Here is a 20,623-nt window from a genome sequence, read left to right on the forward strand (position 1 = left end):
TCAAAATTACCAAACTTTGATAATTTTGGTCAGAGTGATAGTACAGAGGGTAGGACGTTGCCTTGCACACGGCCAACCTGGGTTCAATCTCCGGTATCCCATATGGTCCCCCGAGCACCTGGCATCCCATACAGTTCCCCAAGTAAGGTCAGGAGTAATTTCTGAGTGCAGAATAACCTCTGAGCATCACGGGGTGTGACCCCCCCCCTCTTCAAAATAAAAAAATCAAACCTGGGGTCGGAGAGATAATACAGTGAACAGGGGACTTGCCTTGGATGCTACTGACCCAGGTTTCAATCCCCAGCACCTCATCTTGTCACCCAAGCCCCACGAAGCGTGATTACTGAATGCAGAGCGATGAGTAAGCCCTGAGCATAAAGAGGTATGGCTCCCATACAAAGTATCAAACATAATAATCAGTATATATTGCTAATGACAATCATACTTACCTTATTATAATAGCCATAAGTAATAGCATTTGGTTTTATCTTTGCAGTCTTCATTTCGAATAAGACTCTCACTGCTAACACAGGATGACTCCACAGTCCGCAGAGCTGCATCACGACTCGATAGCACACCTAAGAGGAAATAACGTAAGGCATTAGTCATTAGCATAATACTCTATTAGTGACATTCAGAGATTTATGACTTGATTTTTTTTCTTTTGTTTTGCTTTGTTTTGGGGCAATACCCAGCAGTACTCAGTGATCACTCCTGACAAGGCTTGGAGGTCATCTACTATTCATTAGGTTGGGAGACAGCTCAAGTGGTAGAGTTTATGCTCAACATTTGCAAGTTCCTGAGTTTGATCCTTTACGCTTGATGATACACTTCCCAGTGATAGCTGAGTCTGGTCCTCACTAAGAAACAAACCTATTACACATTCAAGTATCGACATTATTATTAACTACTTCACATATTCCATTTGTTTTAGTGATTAAACCTACATAAGAAAATGACTATTGCTGGTCACTGTTTGGAAAGAATTAGTTTTACTAAAAAAAAACACACGTAAAGTTTTGATAACTCTATTTTGTTATAACAAGCAATATAAAGTAAATTATTTTGGGCCTGCTAAAGGGCCAGGCGGTGGGGATGGTGGGAGGGATACTGGGAACATTGGTGGAGGAGAATGGGCACTGGTGGAAGGATGGATACTCGACCATTGTATGACTGCAATGCAAGCACGAAAGTTTGGAAGTCTGTAACTGTACCTCACGGTGATTCACTAATGAACAATTTTTTAAAAATAAATAAATAAATAAAGGACCAGGTGGGAAACAGGGATAACTGTGATTATAAAGCCAAGATCCTGTATCTACTCAAGGAGAAAGTAAGAATATTTGACAAAGGATGACGAGAACAGAAAAAATGACATATTAAAAGGGATCTGAAGAAGCAGAAGATCATAAAGGTGATTATTGGAAGAATGGAGAGTGTAATTTAGGAGTAAAAGGAGATCAGAAACTGTAGAAGCAACTTGATAAATGACTGGGTGAAAGAAGTATCAGTAAACTATGAATTAGAAATAGCTAAAAAGGGTGCTTGAGTTGGTACAGTAGCTAGGGCGCCTGCCTTGCACATGGCCAACCTGGGTTCAATCACCAGCATCCCAAAGTTCCTGGAGAAATTCCTGAGTGCAGAGCCAGAAGTAAGCCCTGAACACTACCAAGTGTGGCCCCAAAACAAAAACAACAACAAAATTTAAAAAAAATGTAAAGAGGGCCGGGCCAGTGAGACGTATAGTGGGAGAGGCACTTGAATCCTGGGCACCACTACGGTCTCTGAGCACTGCCAGATGTGATTCTAGAACACAGTGAGGTGTAGTCAGAAACAAAGCAGAAAAGCAAAGCAAAGAAAAAGGATTAACTAAAGGAATTATATCCCTTGAGCTCAAGATAATTCAAATACCTCAAGTTATTCAAAATAAAGAGTAAATGTTTAAACAATTCCAAAAAAGCCATAGAACAGTGAGTGTGTTCAACACAGAACATACACAAAAAATTAGAATAAATTCAAACATAATCAAGGTATAATGTTTAGAAATTTGTTTTTGGGTCACACCCAGCTGTGCTCAGGGCATAGTCCTGGCTCTACACTCAGGAATTACCCCTGGCAGTGCAGAGCGGACCATGTGGGGTGCCACAGAAAGAAGAAAGGCTAAATAAGTGACTGTTTCTTAGACACTGACTAGATAATGTTTCTTTGGAAGATTCTAAGATTAAGAGAGAATGCACCCAAACTGTTTATCATTCACTGAGTGCTTACTACGTATCAGGTAATATTCTAGGTACTTTATAGAGATTAATTAATTTAACCTTTGAGTTAGCCTTAGAGGAAGATACCATTATTATTTACATCAGTAGGATAATTTTATTCTCCAAGGGACATTAATAAATATATGCAGACATTAAGCAATTTTAGTTATTATGGGAGGATTTTTGGTTGTTAGCTGATCCTGTCATCTAGTGGGTAAAGGCGAGAGAGGCTGCTAAACACCCTACAATGTATGGGATAGGCCCTGATACCAAATAATGATATGGGGCAAATGATCAACAGTGAGTTGAGAAACTCAGACCTGTGTTTTCAAATCTGTAATACAAAACAGACAGATTAAAACTCACCCTAGGACACTGACTCTAAGTGGAATAACACTTATTACTCTCTATATGCTTCATAAGTTAATTAAGAACAAAATTAAATCAGCAAGAGGTAGAGTATGCCTTTCATATATTTGTGAGTTCAATTCGTCGCACACATGTACAAAGAATTTATGAAGTAAATACTATTAAGGTTATTTTCTATGTATCAGGGCAAACTATCTGTTCTAAGTAAGGAAGTCTCTGCTCCTGGGGCCAGAGAGATAGCACTGCCAGATGTGATTCCTGAATGCACAGCAGGGTAACCCCTGGAATTGCCAGGTATAGGCACCCCCCCAAAAAGATAAATCAAAAGAAAGTAAGAGCTTGTTTAAAAAGAAAAAAAAGAAGAAATCTCTGCTCTATTCCAAAGGAGCATATTTTGTGGGAAAGTTGGTGTTGACCAGGGACCAAACCCTGGGCCCCATACATGCAAAGGGGGTACTCTACCTCTGAGCAATTATCACTGGCCCGAAGCAGTAATTTTTCAAATAAATTATTTATTTTTGGCTTTTGGGTGCCACCCGGCGATGCATAGGAGTTACTCCTGGCTCTGCACTCAGAAATTACTCCTGGCTGTGTTCAGGGGACCATATGGGATGTTGGAAATTGAACCTGGGTTGGCCGCATGCTAGGCAAATGCCCTATCTACTGTACTATCACTCCAGCCCAAATATATGTATATATATATATATTTTAAAAAGCACTAACTCTATAAGACAGAAACAGTTTTACCTTTCCTGTTTAATGAAAATACCTGGGACACTAGTGCAACTGAGATATAAATTTTCTTTAAAAACAAAGTCAAGTTCACCTTAATAACAGTAACTGAATTTGTTGTACTTGCCTCATCTAGTGGATCCACATCTGTTTTCCTCATCTTAGTAAGTACATCATATGCCTGCTGAAGTGCTCTGACCTTAGGATGAGAAACTTTAACATAGGCTGGGAGACAAATAAACCATAAACTGTAACAATGACTGAAGAGACACTTGGCCCATTGTGGTGGATTCATATAACATCTCTTTGCCAACTTATGAGCTGTTTTTATCTCCTAAAAAGAGAATAAATAAAATATTATGGATTCACTAAAACTCATTAAAACAGGGGAAGGATATGAGAGGGGAAGTGAAGAGGAAATATTACTGTAATATTTTACCCTAAAACAGAATAATTCATAGTCTTACTGTTGTGGGTGACTTCCAACTCAGTGTCAGAGTTCCTCAACAATCATCTTACAGAAAGAACATCTTATACTATACTACAACTATTAGCAAAAATGAGACTCCTAATAGATGACAAATTTCTTAAAAGTAGAGACCATTCATCTTTTTCTAATATAATCACTAATCAAGAGCCCTTCACAAAAGTTTGGTGGTTGAAAGAGATTTAACCATTTATAGTTTAATTCTTCAATGTCAGTTTCGCAGTTAAAAAGTTTAAGACGCTGAAAGCTATTTCCTGCTATGATTTCTATTCTGCCCTCCCTCACGAGAGTCCTTCACCAAGAGATTCCTAAAAAGATCCCTTTCTTTGCAGGTCTCATAATCTGAAAAAGACCGAGTACTTCACAACTTTCTAAAAATGCTTTCTACTTGTGATTTTCTCTCTCGGACCAAAATCACCTGGATTCTATCAAACTCTGTATTAACTCCAGGAAACTAAAGGGACTACCAGAATATCACACTGCTATGGTTGTCCTTCAGGTGGCAATCCTCTGCTGGAAAGTGTTATAAACTGAAAGATCATTCTATACTATTTTTTTACTGGCTCCACTTCCATGAATCTTGAAGACAAATCTGAAAATAAGTACCTTCTTATTCTTCCAGCACAGCTAGAAAAGAAATCTGAAGCTAATGAGACTTAAGAGGTAACAAAGTTTTCCCACTAAAAACAACTGTAAGGGCCCAAAGGAATAGCGCACCTGCCTTGCAACCTTGTAAGCATGTGGTCCTGAGTTTAAATCCCTAGGTATCATCTGTGCCAAGTTCAAATCTGGCACCTCTGCTATTTGAGGCCGACAGTCTTGTAGTCTTTGACCCTTGGAGCTGCAGTAATTTTCAATTACATTGCAGTCAGGTGTACGCAAGCACTACAAAAAGGGAATGATCCCTGAAGAACACTGTACCTTAAAAAATGTGCAAGCATCATAGCCAGGAAGTGCAACTTCTGATTAATGTGTCTGTGAGCTCACAGAGAACCCATGCAAGCAGTACCATCAGGACCTGTGTGCCTCAATACAGATATAAATCTCTTTGTTCCCAAGGAATCTTTTTTTTTTTTTAATTTTTTTGTTTTTGTTTTTGTTTTTGGGTCACACCTGGCGATGCACAGGGGTTACTCCTGGCTCTGCACTCAGGAATAACCCCCGGCGGTGCTCAGGGGACCATATGGGATGCTGGGATTTGAACCCTGGTCGGCCGCGTGCAAGGCAAACGCCCTACCCGCTATGCTATTACTCCAGCCCCCCCAAGGAATCTCTTAAGGCATAAACATAAGCATCCCCAAACTGCAGTTTCATTATTTTAAAAAGGGTCCCAAGACATCAAATTAATTAATATTATAGTGTCTTCAAATAGTTGGTGTAGCAGGTGTTAGGAACATTTGTCCAGTAGGTGAAACTACGGTCTGTCCCTGGTACATAACAGTCAGTCATGAATACTTCTCATGGCTGCCCAGGTCCTGTCTTTCTGTACTGCGCGGCTTGCAAATTATGTTGTAAATATCCAAATGACCGTTGGCAGAAAAAAGGTTCCTCACTTCAGCTGTAGGTGATCGTTCTTAGCCATGAGCTATACATCACACATACATTTTTAACATTATTAGATAAAGAATATCTGACCTGTTTCGTTCTCTTAGCCATGAGAGCTGGACTGTTTGTAATGCTATTCCCAGCAGGGTGTCGACTAAAACGAAGTTTTAACTCCTGTGGTCTGTCAAAAAGCTTAAGGTCCAGCCTTGGAAAGTACTTGTAACTATAAACAAGCAAACATCAAACACAGAATAGAGGCTTCAAAATATATTACTATAACTATTCGTATCCTGGTATTTGTTAATATTTTTATGCCTCAAGTAGTAATATTATTTCCTAAAATCCTTACACAGAATTTCTACCAAAACATTCATGATGAGGGGCCAGAGATACAGCATAGCAGGTAGGGCACTTGCAGCTAACCCGGATTTGATCCCTGGTACGCGAAATGGTACCCTGAGCACCACCAAGAGTAATTCCTGAGTGCAGAGCCAGGAGAAACCCAAGTATCACCAGGTGTGGTCCAAAAAGCAAAAGCAAAAACAAAAACAAAAACAAAAATGTATGATGGTATACTTATAAGATACAAATACTTCCTACATGAAAATGTCGATTTTTTTATATTTTGATTTGTTTTATATTTTAAAATATTCATTGGGAGCAGTTCACGCATTGAATAAATGAGGCCTCATTCTAATCCCAATGCTAGGAGTTTCCTGCATCCTCAGCCCAACCCTCCACCCTGCAAAGAAATACATATATATAGATAGATATGAATATATTATCACTGTCATCCCATTGCTCATCGATTTGCTCTAGCGGGCACCAGTAAAGTCTCCATTGTGAGACTTGTTGTTACTATTTTTGGCATATCAAATATGCCACAGGGAGCTTGCCAGGCTCTGCCGTGTGGGCGGGATACTCTCAGTAGCTTGCCAGGCTCTCTGAGAGGGACCAAGGAATTGAACCCGGGTTGACTGCGTGCAAGGCAAATGCCCTATCTGCTGTGCTATCACTCCAGCCATGTACACACACACACACACACACACACACACACACACACACACACACACACACACACACGTCCACACTCTGATACATTTTTAAAGGACTGCTTCATAAAATAATCTTGCTTTGATATCTTAAAGGAAGTATTTTTTCAATTTTAGAGATAAATAATTATTATAAGTTAGCCTATTATTGTTATTAAATATTGAACCCACGTCTGCATGTCCAAGTGACCTAAATCCTGTAGTATCTCTCCAGCCCATACATGAAAATTTTCTTTTTCAGAAATGAAGTTTTTAAAAGCCTAAATTATGGCTAAATACTTAACACACAGTAATAAACACCCGCCTTCCCCTCCTCACACGGCTGTCCAATTCTAAAATCATAATACTTAGTGACATCTCCATAAAATAGTAATAGCTATTAGTTCACTGAAAAAATTTAGAAGATGACCTCCACAAATGAATAAAATACATTACATGCAAACAGTTGTTTACAAAACTGCCGCTACCTGAACTTTGGGGACAGGTCCTTCTCATCATCAGGTGGTGGCTCTGGTGGCATTATGAACACAGTATGCTCACTTTTCTGTGAATCATCGAGCTCTATTAATTTGGTATCTTCTGTTGAATCAAAATCAACCTGAAAGTAATTATTTCTTCTAATTACTTTATGTTTAAGCAAAATTATTCTAAAATTACTCTTAAATTAAAAAAAAATGATACCTTATCTGCTTTCTCTGTGCCTTTATCAGGAAACAACTAGAAAAGAAAAAATTTCTTAGTGAAAACCCATATACAGATTTAAGAGATTTTTATCTCAAATTTCGACTTAAAAATTAATTTTTAATGCCAAGCAGGCACAAAACACTTTATAGTACATTTTGATGGTCCAATATTATTAGGATTAAGTATAATTATTCTCCAATGGCTACTGAGACAGAAAAAATTAATTTTAATTTTTGTAAATTCCTCCCCAAAAAGAAAAGATAACTGATACACTGATACCAGGAGAATCTGACTTCTCAAATAAGGTTTTTAATTATTATTAAATTCAATATATAATTTATTCTGCATCAGTAATCACTTTCTAAACTTCCCTAATTCAAAGATGTCAGACCATCAATTTTTTAAGAAAACAAAATAGTGAGTTAAAATCACATCTCTGGTATTGAACAGAAGCCTTCTAATCTAAGACTGAATTTTTTTAACTTTTTCACACCTGTGGACTGGCACCTGTTTGTAAACCAGTCCATGAGCCAGCAATTACAATCAAGGTGGTAGACCAGTGCCACTTTGCAGACCAGTGGTGGAAGAATGATGTTCCAGTGCATAAAAATCATGATAATCCCTAAAAATTACAATGCCATAGTATTCTATAATTTTTGAACACAATCTCAAGTGTTATATATGATTCGCTTCCACAATCAGTTCCAAGGTCTACTTAGAAAAAATAAGAACTCTATAAAAAATGAAAACAATGAATAGTTACTGTTGAGAAACAACTTAAATTTTTTTAAGATGGGAAAGTAGAACTTTACAGTTTAAGCTATTTCCAAATATCCTCTATTAAATGGACAAAAGAAATATATTATCAAAAGTACTTAGGAATATATTTTTTAAAATAGATTTCAATTACACAAAAAATATAAAGTGAACCATTAAATTTTATTTTGTTCATTTGAATGAAAAATAAAAAGATCTAATGGTATTATTCTTAGTTTTTAATAGTGAAAGCTGATTAAAAAAGAAAAATGAGTTTTGCATGGTAGATACTAGACACCACAAAAGAAAAAGATTCTTCTATTAATCTGAGATTCATACGAACACTACAAACACATACACATTCCCCTATGTTGTCTCCCTCAGATAATCTGGATTAATAATGATAATTCAGGCCTTTAAGATGTGACTCAATGGTAGGTTATCAACCTTGCTGCCACAAGGTTAGGAATTTAATCCCTGGAACTGGCGATATACTGAGTACAATCTGGGGGATGTTCTGCACAACAGTGAGTGATCCTTGGCACACCACAACCAGTGTCTAACTCCCAGGGAGCACCGAAACTAGTAAGTGTGGGAGTACAACCTAATGTGCAGCCTCTATAGAGCACCAGAACTGAATGGATAAGACCTCTGATCACCACCACCACCACCACAAGAGAAGTGAAGAGAGAAGGCAGGAAAAATAATAGTAACTATGATTATCAAAGTTTTTCCTTAATGATTTAGGACACACTTTTACCTTTTCTATGCAGTCATCAAAAAATGCCAATCCAGTATCTTTATCACTTACAAAACTACATTCTTCAATAAAACGAATAAAAATCTGTGTTTTGGTTAACAGAGTGTAGAATTTCGTATAGGCACGATCTCGGCTTTTTAAAAATCCTGAGGCAAACAAAATTAAAATTAAATTCAAACTGTCAGTGGAACTGGGTATTAAGCATTATTTAAAATTTTATATATCCATTTACAAAAGTCTCCAGTATCAACATTCTTGTATCCATGGTTGTTTCTCTGTGATTAAACCACAAAAAATAATTTATACCTTTAACATTTTCACTGAAATGTAAATGTCCTAAAAGGAAACTCTAGCCCTACACCTTTCAAGCAGAAATTTTGCTGATATTCTCTCTCGTAACTGTCACAGGAGAAAAATCAATGTCCTTCCTCTGCAAAGCTACCAAGTATTCCTATAATTTCTTATGTAAATCACTTATCTTCATGAAGATTCAAGAGTATGACAATTCCCACCTACTAATCTTTATCTTTTACTGACTTCAAGGCTCCTCTCTCCATTCACAGAAGACGAGAACATCTAATTCAAAATACTCTTACCTCTCCAAGTTCTACCAACATTATTGTTCAATACCCAAGGCACAAACACGTTCCTATAGCACAAACACTCACAGCAAACACGTTCAATGATCTACGATCTATATCACCAAAATCCACAGTCACAGACCCCATGGCTTTTTCATGCTTGCATTCAAAACAGCTCTGCTTTTCATATTTCTAATTCTCTGACCTTTACCTATATTTGATTTGCTTAATCACATCCAACCAAGATGTTTTTGTTTTGGGGCCATCTGGTATTTTCTTTTTTTTTTGCTTTTTGGGTCACACCCGGTGATGCACAGGGGTTACTCCTGGCTTCGCACTCAGAAATTACTCTTGGCAGTGCTCAGGGGACCATATGGGATGCTGGGAATCGAACCCGGATCGGTGGCGTGCAAGGCAAACGCCCTACCCACTGTGCTATTGCTCCAGCCCCCCATTTGGTATTTTCAGTTGAATCAAAATGAACCTGAAAGTGACCAATGATGCTCAGGATTTATTTCTGATTTACTCCTGACTCTGTGCTCAGGGATCACTCCTGGCAGTACTCAGGGCAACATATGAGAGATGCCAGGGATTAAATCTGAATCAGTCACATGTAAGGCAAATGCCCTACTAGCTGTACTCTCACTCCAGCCCCCAACCAAGATGTTTTTGATTTGGCAGGGAAGGTGGAAGTAGGCTCACTGAAATCCACTTTTATGTTCTACAAGCTGGATCAGACCACTTACACATCCATCCCTGATAGCAAACTCTACTATGTTTTTTAAAATCAATAAATTGTTGAGGAATATTTCAAATCCCTACTGTATCAAAGAACTATGTAAAATTGAGGAAACATCTAAAAACCCCATCACCAGCTTATAGTCCAATTAAGTAACTGACAGTATGGGGCTGTAAATACAAGCAAACATCTTTAATATGTCATAACTAAAAACCTCCATTTTCAGTTTTCTTAGGGGAAAAAAATGGGGAGTCCAAATTAAAAGAGGGCCAGAGAGGGAGAACAGCAGATAAGGCCTTGCTTTGTACAAGGTCAACCCAAGTTTGATCCCCAGCATTCCACATGGTCCCCTGAACCTGCTAGGAGCGATCCTTGAGCATAGAATCAGAAGTAAGCCTTGAGCACTGTCCAGTGTGGCCCAAAACCTCAAAAATATGAACTAAAGTGAAACAATAAAAGAAATTATATTTACGGGGATGAGAAAGCTGAACAGGCTGAGCATACATGAAGCCTGGATACAATTTCAAGCATCACTGAATCCTGTCAGGAGCAATCCTGATCATGGACCCTGCCGCAATCCACAACCCCTTTCAGTACAAAGCTGGGAACAGGTTCTGAGTAAAGTTCATTACATTGTATGTATGTATGTACGTATGTATGCCTGCCTGCATATTTATTTTGGGCAGCTGGAGGGGGAGGGGGATTAGGTCAAGCCTATTGCTGCTCAGGAGTCATTCCTAGTGGTGCTCAGGGGACCTTATTAGGGTGCCTAGGATGTAATGCAAAGCAAGCACCTCAGTTTCTGCACTAATTCTCTGATCTCAAAGTTCATTACATTTTAAAGTAAATTTTTAATGAATCTACTGAGTGATTTTGGAAGAAAGTAACATCAAATGCAAAATATTTTTCATTTCAATAAGCCTGCATTTCAATGTCCTTACCCTGTCGGTCAAACAATGAATCAGCAGCCGTGGCTTTATTTGAAGGAGCCTCTGTAATTGGTTTGAGGTATGCTCTGTATCCTTTTAATATGGATGCCATAAAGCGCAAAAATGCCTCTTGGATTTCCATCTCAAGTTGTGTCATCTTCTTTTGCCAAGAAAAATCTGCTTCGATTGGAGTCATCTCAACTGCTGAACCCTCCTGGGTTTTTCGATGAACTAATAAATGTAGACAAAAAAACTGGCATTAATTATAATATTTTATGTACCGGACTCAACAATTGAATAGTCAAATAAAGTCCAGCAGTTCCTGGAACTCCTCATTCACTCTTAAATGAAAATAAGTACAAATGAATCAGACTTGGGGAAATAGCCCAAAGGGCTAGAGCTCCTGCTCTGCTTTGGGAGTTCCACGCTCAATGTCAGGCACTAGTGGGTTCCCTGAGCACAGCAGTAATGTAGTATTATGTAGTGACATACACAAACATAATTTAAAAAGTAAAGGTGAGCTGGAGAAATGGTATAGGGGATATGGTGCTTGCTTTGCCTATACTACTGGATGGACAACCTGGACAAACCCAATTATGATCCCAGGCACTGCATATGATTCCCTGAGCACCACCAGGAGTGATCTCTGAATACACAGACTGGAAATTCCCTTTTTTTTTTCCCGTTTTTGGGCTTATGTCTGGCTCTGTGCTCAGGGATCACACTAGAAGGTGCTCAGAGGACTATACAGAGTGCCAGGATTGAACATGAAAGAGCTGCAAGAAAAATGCCCTACCAGCTCTACCACTGTTATGGCCCCACCACAAATAAGTCTTGAGCACAGTCAGGTGTGTGTCAAAGCTCATTTACCCTCCTCCCCTGCAAGAAGTAAAAAAATCATTGGCAGGAGTTAAAAATAGGAAAACAGAACACAGAAAATAGGCTCAAAAAAAAAATCACGAATCTCAAAAATTAATTTACTATGAGACTTTTGTTATATGAGACTCCTTATTAAGCAGACAAGATGATTATTCTTGGGAGAGGGAGATACGTAAAAATGGTAGAAGACATGCCTGGCATTTTTGAGTCGAGGGAATCAATCCCCAGAACTGTCTGATCCCTCTCAACACTAGCTGGATATGGAACTGGTGGCCCCCAGACCCCAGCACAAAACCTTCAGGCCTGCACTATCAACAGCACTTACTAGACCAAGTGCTACTGAAAGGAGCCCCTACCCATTTCCCCGCCAAGTAGCCCCTAGGAGAGGTCCCTATAACTGAAAAAAATGAAATAATTTTCTCATATGCACCATTTCGTTCAAAACAATTCTTGGTCATGGGGCTGGAGTAATAGTACAGCGGGTAGGGCGTTTGCCTTGCATGCAGCCAACCCGGGGTCGATTCCCAGCATCCCATATCATCCCCTGAGCACTGCCAGGGGTTAATTCCTGAGTGCAGAGCCAGGAGTAACCCCTGTGCATCGCTGGGTGTGACCCAAAAAGCGAAAAAAAAAAAAATTCTTGGTTAGCTGGAGAGATTTTTGTGCCTTACCCTTGGGATGGAGTGATAGCACATTGGCTAAGGCGTTTCCCTTGCATGGGGCTGACCCGGGTTTGATTCCTCTGTCCCTCTCCGAGAGCCCGGCAAGCTACTGAAAGTATCCCGCCCGCACGGCAGAGCTTAGCAAGCTACCCGTGGCATATTCAATGTGCCAAAATCAGTAACAACAAGTCTCACAATGGAGACATTACTGTTGCCCGCTCCAGCAAATCGATGAACAATGGGACGACAGTGCAACAGTGCTACAGTGCTAACCTTGGGCAGGGCACTTGTCTTGCACGCGGCAGACCCAGGTTCGATCTCTACCACTCCACTGGTTCCCTGACCCCTACCAGGAATGCTCCTGAGCTCAGACCCAGGAGTAAAATGTGAGCACTAATGAGTGTGCTGCCCACCCCCACACAAAAAAATCCCAAACAAAACAAAAATCCTTTGGCAGGATATAAGATATAGCTCAGCAGTCAAGTGTGCACTTCACATGTATAAGATTCTGGATTTGACACCTGTCTTCATAATTACCTGCAGACAGCTGGGGATACAATTTCTTCAAGGTGCTGAGCAGATTTTTACATGGCTTTTTGGGAAGCTGTTTCCAGTTCATGCTCTTCTTTTCATCTGATCTATTAAATAAATGCATAATGAAATGTATTATCTGTTTTTACGAGTTACAATGAATATGAAATAGTAAATACATTCTCTTCTAATTTCAATCAACCTCAAATGTTATCTCACTATAACCTTCAACATGGGCTTTCGATATAGGCGTTCCAAATATAAGTGAAGTCTTGCTTCAAAAGCTACATTTCAGAATTGGAGTATTTTAAGTATCAAACCGAATGGTTTGATTATTATTAGAAGGTAGTTTAATCCATTCTTTAAATCATTTTAAAGGATCTTTAAACCATTTAAACCATTCTTTAAACCATTCCTCATGCTTTATACTACCTATTAGAAGGTTTCTAAGACACTGTGTTCCCTAACAAAGGGGATTGGAGTTGAAATACGGATTTGGGTTGAAGAAAAAAACTCAAGAGTTAGAGCTTATATGGCACTACAAGGACCCCTTAGTATCAGGAGATTGGCCCTGAGCACTGTGCCAGGAAGAGCCCAAAAAGAGCAGGGGAAGAATATTTTGTTAACTCAGTTCTAAAACTGACCTAAACAAAAAAAATCCTATGAGGAAGAAAAGATGGTTCCAAGGTCTGGAGCCCAATGTGGCAGCTACAAGTTCAATCCCCAGCATCACATGAGATCCTGGGTGTCTCCTCAACTCCTAATAACAGAAACAGAATCATACACCTCATGTGTAAACCTACTATCCAATCATGATGCTCTAAAGTCAATTAGATCCTCATTTACAAAAATCATGAAAACAAAAAAAATTTTTTTCTATAAAATTCATCAAGTTCTACTCTGAGGCTATATGCAAGTTTACAGAATTGGGATAAATGAAAAATTGTATCTTTAAGAACACCTATATGGGGAAATTTAGACATTGGTACCAAACAATGATCAAACTAAATTTTTGTTACCTTTTATCATTTTAAAATATGGTAAACTGGACCTTAGATATAGTATAGGGTTTAGGGCACATAGGTGCCCAAACCCAGTTGGATCAGCAACAGCACACTGAACCCTTGCCTTTCACTCCATGCCCAGCCTAGCCAGTACAGTCCTACAGGTCTCAGAGTACCACTGGACAGAGATAGCCCTGCTGGCCCCCAAACACTACCAGGGTAACCCTGGTGGTACCAGACACAAAAGGGTTCTAACACTACCACATCCTCAGCCCCAGAACTAAATTTCCAGCCCTGATGATCAAAAATTGACAAAAATGGCCCCCAGAACACCATTTGGGAGCCACCCCCAATCCTATTTCTCAAAAAAATGTAGAGTCTGGAAATTAGTGGTGAATTATCTTGGATTCTTAATTCAAAACTCCTTAAAGTTGCACCAGAGAGTACAGGCCACACTGGTCTTTGTTCACTGTCAATCCAGGTTGGATCCCCAGTACCACATACGGTACTGCAAACCCTACCAGGAGTGATCCCTGAGCAAGAGCTAGGAGCAAGCAATGCTGGGTGTGCTCCCCAAAATCCTGCCCCCCCAAAATAAATCCTAGAAACAACTTTTATCTTTAAGAAGCAGAATCACTGAATCAAAGTTATGTAAATTTGTAGTGTTGACATTCATTATTAAATATCCTCTAAAGAGGTTGTGTTCAAGTATATTCTTAAAGACAGTCTCTTTCTTAAAACAGTTGTATATTATTACAATGTTTTATTTCAGATTTTGTTGTTGTTGCTGTTGGTTTTGGGCCACACCTATCTGTACTTAGGGCTTGCTTACTACTGGCTCTGCACTCAAGGATCATTCCTGGCAGAGCTCAGGGATGCTGGGGATAGAACTTGGGTCACCTGTATACAAGGCAAACTCCCTGCCTGCTGGACTATCATCTTTTTTGTTGTTTTAGTATAAGTGTCAGTCTATACTAAATTGTTACTAACTCAAACGGATACATTTATTTTTAAAAATTTACATATGACTCTGAATTAAATCTAGAACACATATATTATTTTTTGATCTTTAAAAGCAGTATTTAACCTCTATTTTCAAATTCATATCCATTTTGATAAACAGAAATATCTCCTATCATTAAGTTATATGTATATATATGTATATATATATATATATATAAACTAACTATAATACTTAACTTCTTTGTCAAACCACACAGCTTTACAGTATTAGTAGGGATTTGGTATAAAAGGAACCCTCAACACTGCTGGAATTAATGCTATCTTGTTTAGCATCTATAGAAAATAATATTAAGACATTTTGGGGCTGTAGCGATAGCACAGCAGGTAGGGCGTTCGCCTTGCACGAGGCCAACCAGGGTTCGATTCCCAGCATCCCATATGGTTCCCTGAGCACCACCAGGAGTAATTCCTGAGTGCAGAGCCAGGAGTAACCCCTGGGCATCGCCACACAAAAAGCAAAAAAAAAAAAAAAAAAATGAAGATATCTCCTCAAGAAAGTAACAAAGTTTCCATTATGACTCAGCAATTCTAGTTCTTGGCATCTAGCCCAAAAAACACAAAAACTCAAAATGAAATATGCATATCTACCTTCATTGCTGTACTAAGTTCACCTGCCAGGAAATGGAAATAACTTAAATGTCTAATGACAGATGAGAAGAGAACCTGCATTGTGTGTGTGTGTGTTGTGTGTGTGTGTGTATATAGCACTGTCGTACTGATGCTCATCGATTTGCTCGAGCGGGCCAGTAATATCTCCACTATGAGACTTCTTGTTACTGTTTTTGGCATATTGACTATTCCACGAGTAGCTTGCCAGGCTCTGCCGTGCGGGCATGATACTCTCGGTAGTTTGCTGGGTTCTTGGAGAGGACAGAGGAATCGAACCCGGGTCGGACGCGTGCAAGGCAAACGCCCTACCGGCTGTGCTATCACTCCAGTCCGTGTATATATATACATACATATACATATGTATGTATATATATATATATATATATATAAAGCAAAGATAAAATCTTGCAGTTTGCTGCAACTTAGATAGAACTAGCGTATATTATGTTAAGTGAAATAAGTCAGGAAAAGGACAAATATTAGATGATCTCACTCATCTGTGGTATACAGAGAAACCAAATAGAAATGACAAACCCTTGGTCCTAGATTACAAAAATGAGATTACCAAGGCAGGAGGGGGAGGGGGTGCCCATGCTGGCGGCGGGTGGAAAGAGTACCATACACAGTGGTGGAGGATCTTGGGTGCTTTGGTGATGGAGAAGTGCATGCAGTAGCTTTATATATCAACACCATAAATATGAACACTATTGTAACCATGTTACCTTAACTATAATTTTTTAAAAAATTAACACATTTTTAAATGCCTTCAATGAGCTATCACAGATATTTTATTCTTTTTAAAAAAGAGTCAACTTACATATATAGCATGTTTGTATCCAAGTCAATGCAAACAACATCTTGTGGTGGGTCATGAAGATCAAAATATCTTGAGTCAACTCCAACTATAAATGGTAAAGGTGCACTGAGCACTGCCGCCAGGGAAAGAGGACAAAGGGGAATATACGGGCATTGCCACTGAAATGGAAAGATCATCTGCGAAAAAGTTTTTTAAAAATTAACCAAATTTTAAATTTGCAACAAAGATTTTGTTAATAACAAATTACTTAAAAGTCTCATTTAGAAACAATTTCTTTTATCTTAAACTTTGTTCTAAAAATTAAATGACTATAAGAAATCTTATGAAACTGTAAAATCTTTCTTCAAGCATAAAGATTATAGGCACAATATAAATGCTAACAGCTCATAGTAACAGCTATAGGCACTAGTTCTTTTAATGCCTATAGAAAATTCATATTCCTATTATATGGGAAAAATCAAAGATGAGAGAAAATGCCCCCCAAATATGAAAAAAGCTCATGAATTTTACCTCTTGTGAGTTTAGCTTTCAATTAATTCTCAAAATACCCATGACTAATATCCAACTTTAAGAGCACCAATGATTAAAATTTTTTAAAAAACCCTCTAAATTAATGATCCTCTTGGTAATAATACACTAGTCAACAAAAGAAATTCTCAATAAGAATGTTCTCACTAAGCAGATGGAACAGAGAAGGGATCACTAAGAAAATGATGGCTGGAGAAATCAGTCAGGATGGGAGATATGTGCCAAAAGTAGATAATAGACCAAACATAATGACCTCTCAGTGACTGTGTTGCAAGCCATAATGCCCAAAAGTAGAGAGAGAATACAGGGAATATTGTCTGCCATGGAGGTAGGGGAAAGGTGGGAAAGGGGGGAATATACCGAGGATATTGGTGGTGGGGAATGTGCACTGGTGGAGGGACGAGTGTTTGATCATTGTGTGATCGTAACCCAAACATGAAAGCTTGTAACTATCTCACAGTGATTCAATAAAATTTAAAGAAAAAAAAGAAGAATGTTCTCACTATCTAAATAAACATAAAATGATCTAACTTCAATAAATCCTGACTTCTTAAAATACTAATCACTAATCACTAACATAACTCAAGAATCTTTTACCAGGATTTTTTGCTCTAACATAAATATATGACAAATTTTAATAATGAAAGGTGATTAAAATTATATTAACATTTTATTCATTGATAAATTTTTACTGAACTATGAAAATTCTGCCATCTTTTTGAAAGCCTATGTGAATTCTTTTTTTTGTTTGTTTTTTGGGTCACACCTGGCAATGTACAGGGGTTACTCCTTGCTCTGCACTCAGGAATCATCCTTGTTGGTGCTCAGGGGACCATATGGGATGCTGGGAATTGAACCCGGGTCAGCCACGTGCAAGGAAAATGCCCTACCCGCTGTGTTATTGCTCCAGCCCCACCTATGTCAATTCTTAACCTTATTCATTACTCATACCCCAAAAAAATACCTAGAGCACTTCACATCTCTGACAGTTATTCTATATGGTTACGAGAATGACTTATTTTTAATCATTCACATATCAAGTAATTAACAATATGTGCTGAGCACTGTTTTTTATGATGGGGTCATAAGAATAAATAAGATCCCTGCCCACATTAACATTTATAGTCCAGAATAAGAACAAAGTTTTCTGGTTTAAGAGTCATATATCTTGGGGGCCTGAGCGATAGCACAGCGGGTAGGGCGTTTGCCTTGCACGCGGCCGACCCGGGTTCGATCCCCGGCATCCCATATGGTCCCCCAAGCACTGTCAGGAGTAATTCCTGAGTGCAAAGCCAGGAGTAACCCCTGAGCATCGCAGGGTGTGACCCAAAAAGCAAAAAAAAAAAAAAAAAGAGTCATATATCTTGGTCATAATGTTTTTTGTTTGGTTTTGGGTCACATCTGGCAGTGCTTGAGAGCTACTCCTAACTTGGTGCTCAAGGGGTCATGATGCAGTGGTGGGGCAGAACCAAGGGCTCCCACATACCAAGCACGTACACCAGCCTTTGAGCTATCATCATGCATTAAAATGATCATAGGAGGGGACAGAAGTGATAATATAGTGGGTAAGGCATTTGCCTTGCACATCGCTGACCTGGGTTCGATCCCGGGCATCCCATATGGTCCCCTAAGCACCGTCAGGAGTAATTTCTGAGCACAGAGCCAGAAGTTACCCCTGAGCATTGCTGGGTATGACCCAAAAAAGCAAAAACAAAATAATAAAATAAAATAAAATGATCATAGGAAATATGTACATAAATGTCCAATATACCAGTAACTCTATTTAATGATGACTAGCAGGATTTGACTCACAAATCTTAGCCAATCAACACCTAGTCTATCAGGAAAAGAAAGATACAATAAATAAAATATCTCCCACATCAAGAAATGCTATGAAAAAAGAAAAACTAGAGCTGGGCACGTGGCTCATCTGTAGAATACTTCATGTGTGAAGAAGCCATGGCCGTGGGTTCAGGTGCCACGCAGGCAGGGGTATAGGTGGGTGCAGGCAGGGGCAGGCAGGAGGACAGAGAGAGTGCAGGCAGAAGTGTAGGCAAGGGCAGGTGGGGGCAGGGAGGAAGGCAGAAAGAGTGCAGGCAGGGAGCAGACAGTGCAGGCTGGGGGACCTATGAGTGCAGGCATTCTAGGACAAAACAATTTGGGGAAAAAAAAAGCAGCAGCAGCAGTCATGGGTTCAATCTCTGGCACCACAAAAAAAGAAAGTGGGAGAGGGCAAGGGAGGAGCAGGCGGGGAAAGGGAGGGGAAAATGATAAGCTGAAGAAGTTTAGAGTCCAGTACTGAGGAAGGCTAGCTATAAAAAAAGCCAAACAGGGTAGATCTCATTAGAAAATGACAGCTGATCCCTAATCTGAAGAATGTAAGAAATTTAATCATGGGGATACCTAGGAGAAGAGTGCTTCAGATAAAGAACTGAAATGAAGGTCTTAAGGTATAGGGGCTGCCTGATAATGCTCCAAGGATAACAAAGCCAACATGGCTGTACAATAAGCAATAAGGAACAGCAGAAAATGAGAACAGAGAGTAGATAAACAGAACTCTGTAAGGACTTCAAACCTCCTCCAGTGAAAAACTATCTTCCACTCAACAAAAGGTTAACACCTGTAACTATATAAAAACAAATTCAGAATAAAACCATCTAAAATCCAAATAATGGGGCTGGAGCGATAGCACAGCAGGTAAGGCGTTTGCCTTACACATGGCCGACCTGGGTTTGATTCCCAGCATCCCATATGGTCTCCTGAGCACCACCAGGAGTAATTCCTGAGTACATGAGCCAGGAGTAACCCTTGTGCATCACTGGGTGTGACCCAAAAAGCAATGAACAAATAAATAAATAAAAATAAAATCCAAATATGACAGCCTTGTTTTTGTGCAATTAGTCACTTTCAAAAAATATTTGTTTTATCTACTTTTGCTATTGGGTCTTTGATAATTTTTTATAAGAAAATCATTCTTTTTTTTTTCTTTTTTTGCTTTTTGGGTCACACCCGGCAATGCACAGAGGTTACTCCTGGCTCTGCACTCAGGAATCACCCCTGGTGTGCTCAGGGGACCATATGGGATGCTGGGAATCGACCCCGGGTCAGCCGTGTGCAAGGCAAACACCCTACCTGCTGTGCTATTGCTCCAGCCCCAAGAAAATCATTTTTTGAAAAAAACAAAACTATATGTAATATATAAATATTCTTAATTCACTCTTTTGGTTTAGGGCTACACCCAACAGTCCTCAGGACTTATTCCTGGCTCTGTGTTCAGGGAATATTCTTAGCAGTGCTTGGGGGACCAAATGTAGTGCTATGGATTGAATCCAGGTCAGCCACATCCAAGACAACTCACTAAGTTCCTGGCCCCACTCATTATTCTTTTTAATGTTCTCTTTAAACACTAAATCACCAAACTACCAAACTTCCCTTATTAGTTATTTTGTATGCTATTCAGACAGTTCTCTACCATTGAGTACTAAACTTTATGCAATGCTGTATTTCATGAGATGTGATTTTTCTGTTCTTGATTGTGTTGCTAAAAATCAAGAAGCCTCACAGCTTCAAAAGGAAAGAATTAAACACCAGCATTTTATAGGAAAAAACATTCAAATGGAAACTTTCTAAAACTGCTGTTAATTAAAATATTTTCATGTTACTTTTGATTTTACATGT

General features: G+C 39.0%; 1 protein-coding gene across 1 annotated transcript in view; it reads right to left on the reverse strand.

The window, feature by feature from the left end:
- Window positions 1–20,623, reverse strand: part of DENND4C (DENN domain containing 4C) — a 109,906-nt gene that overhangs the window by 40,836 nt on the left and 48,447 nt on the right. The window contains exons 10-18 of the mRNA XM_055141855.1: window positions 16,418–16,593; window positions 12,971–13,071; window positions 10,905–11,123; window positions 8,644–8,789; window positions 7,125–7,160; window positions 6,911–7,041; window positions 5,482–5,614; window positions 3,487–3,693; window positions 450–578 (exon numbers count right to left, since the gene is read on the reverse strand). Of these exons, the coding sequence (XP_054997830.1) occupies window positions 450–578; window positions 3,487–3,693; window positions 5,482–5,614; window positions 6,911–7,041; window positions 7,125–7,160; window positions 8,644–8,789; window positions 10,905–11,123; window positions 12,971–13,071; window positions 16,418–16,593 (1,278 nt within the window). The remainder of the gene's footprint in view (window positions 1–449; window positions 579–3,486; window positions 3,694–5,481; window positions 5,615–6,910; window positions 7,042–7,124; window positions 7,161–8,643; window positions 8,790–10,904; window positions 11,124–12,970; window positions 13,072–16,417; window positions 16,594–20,623) is intronic.

Source organism: Sorex araneus, chromosome 1 (genome assembly GCF_027595985.1).
Source record: "Sorex araneus isolate mSorAra2 chromosome 1, mSorAra2.pri, whole genome shotgun sequence".
Taxonomy (NCBI): Eukaryota; Metazoa; Chordata; class Mammalia; order Eulipotyphla; family Soricidae; genus Sorex; species Sorex araneus.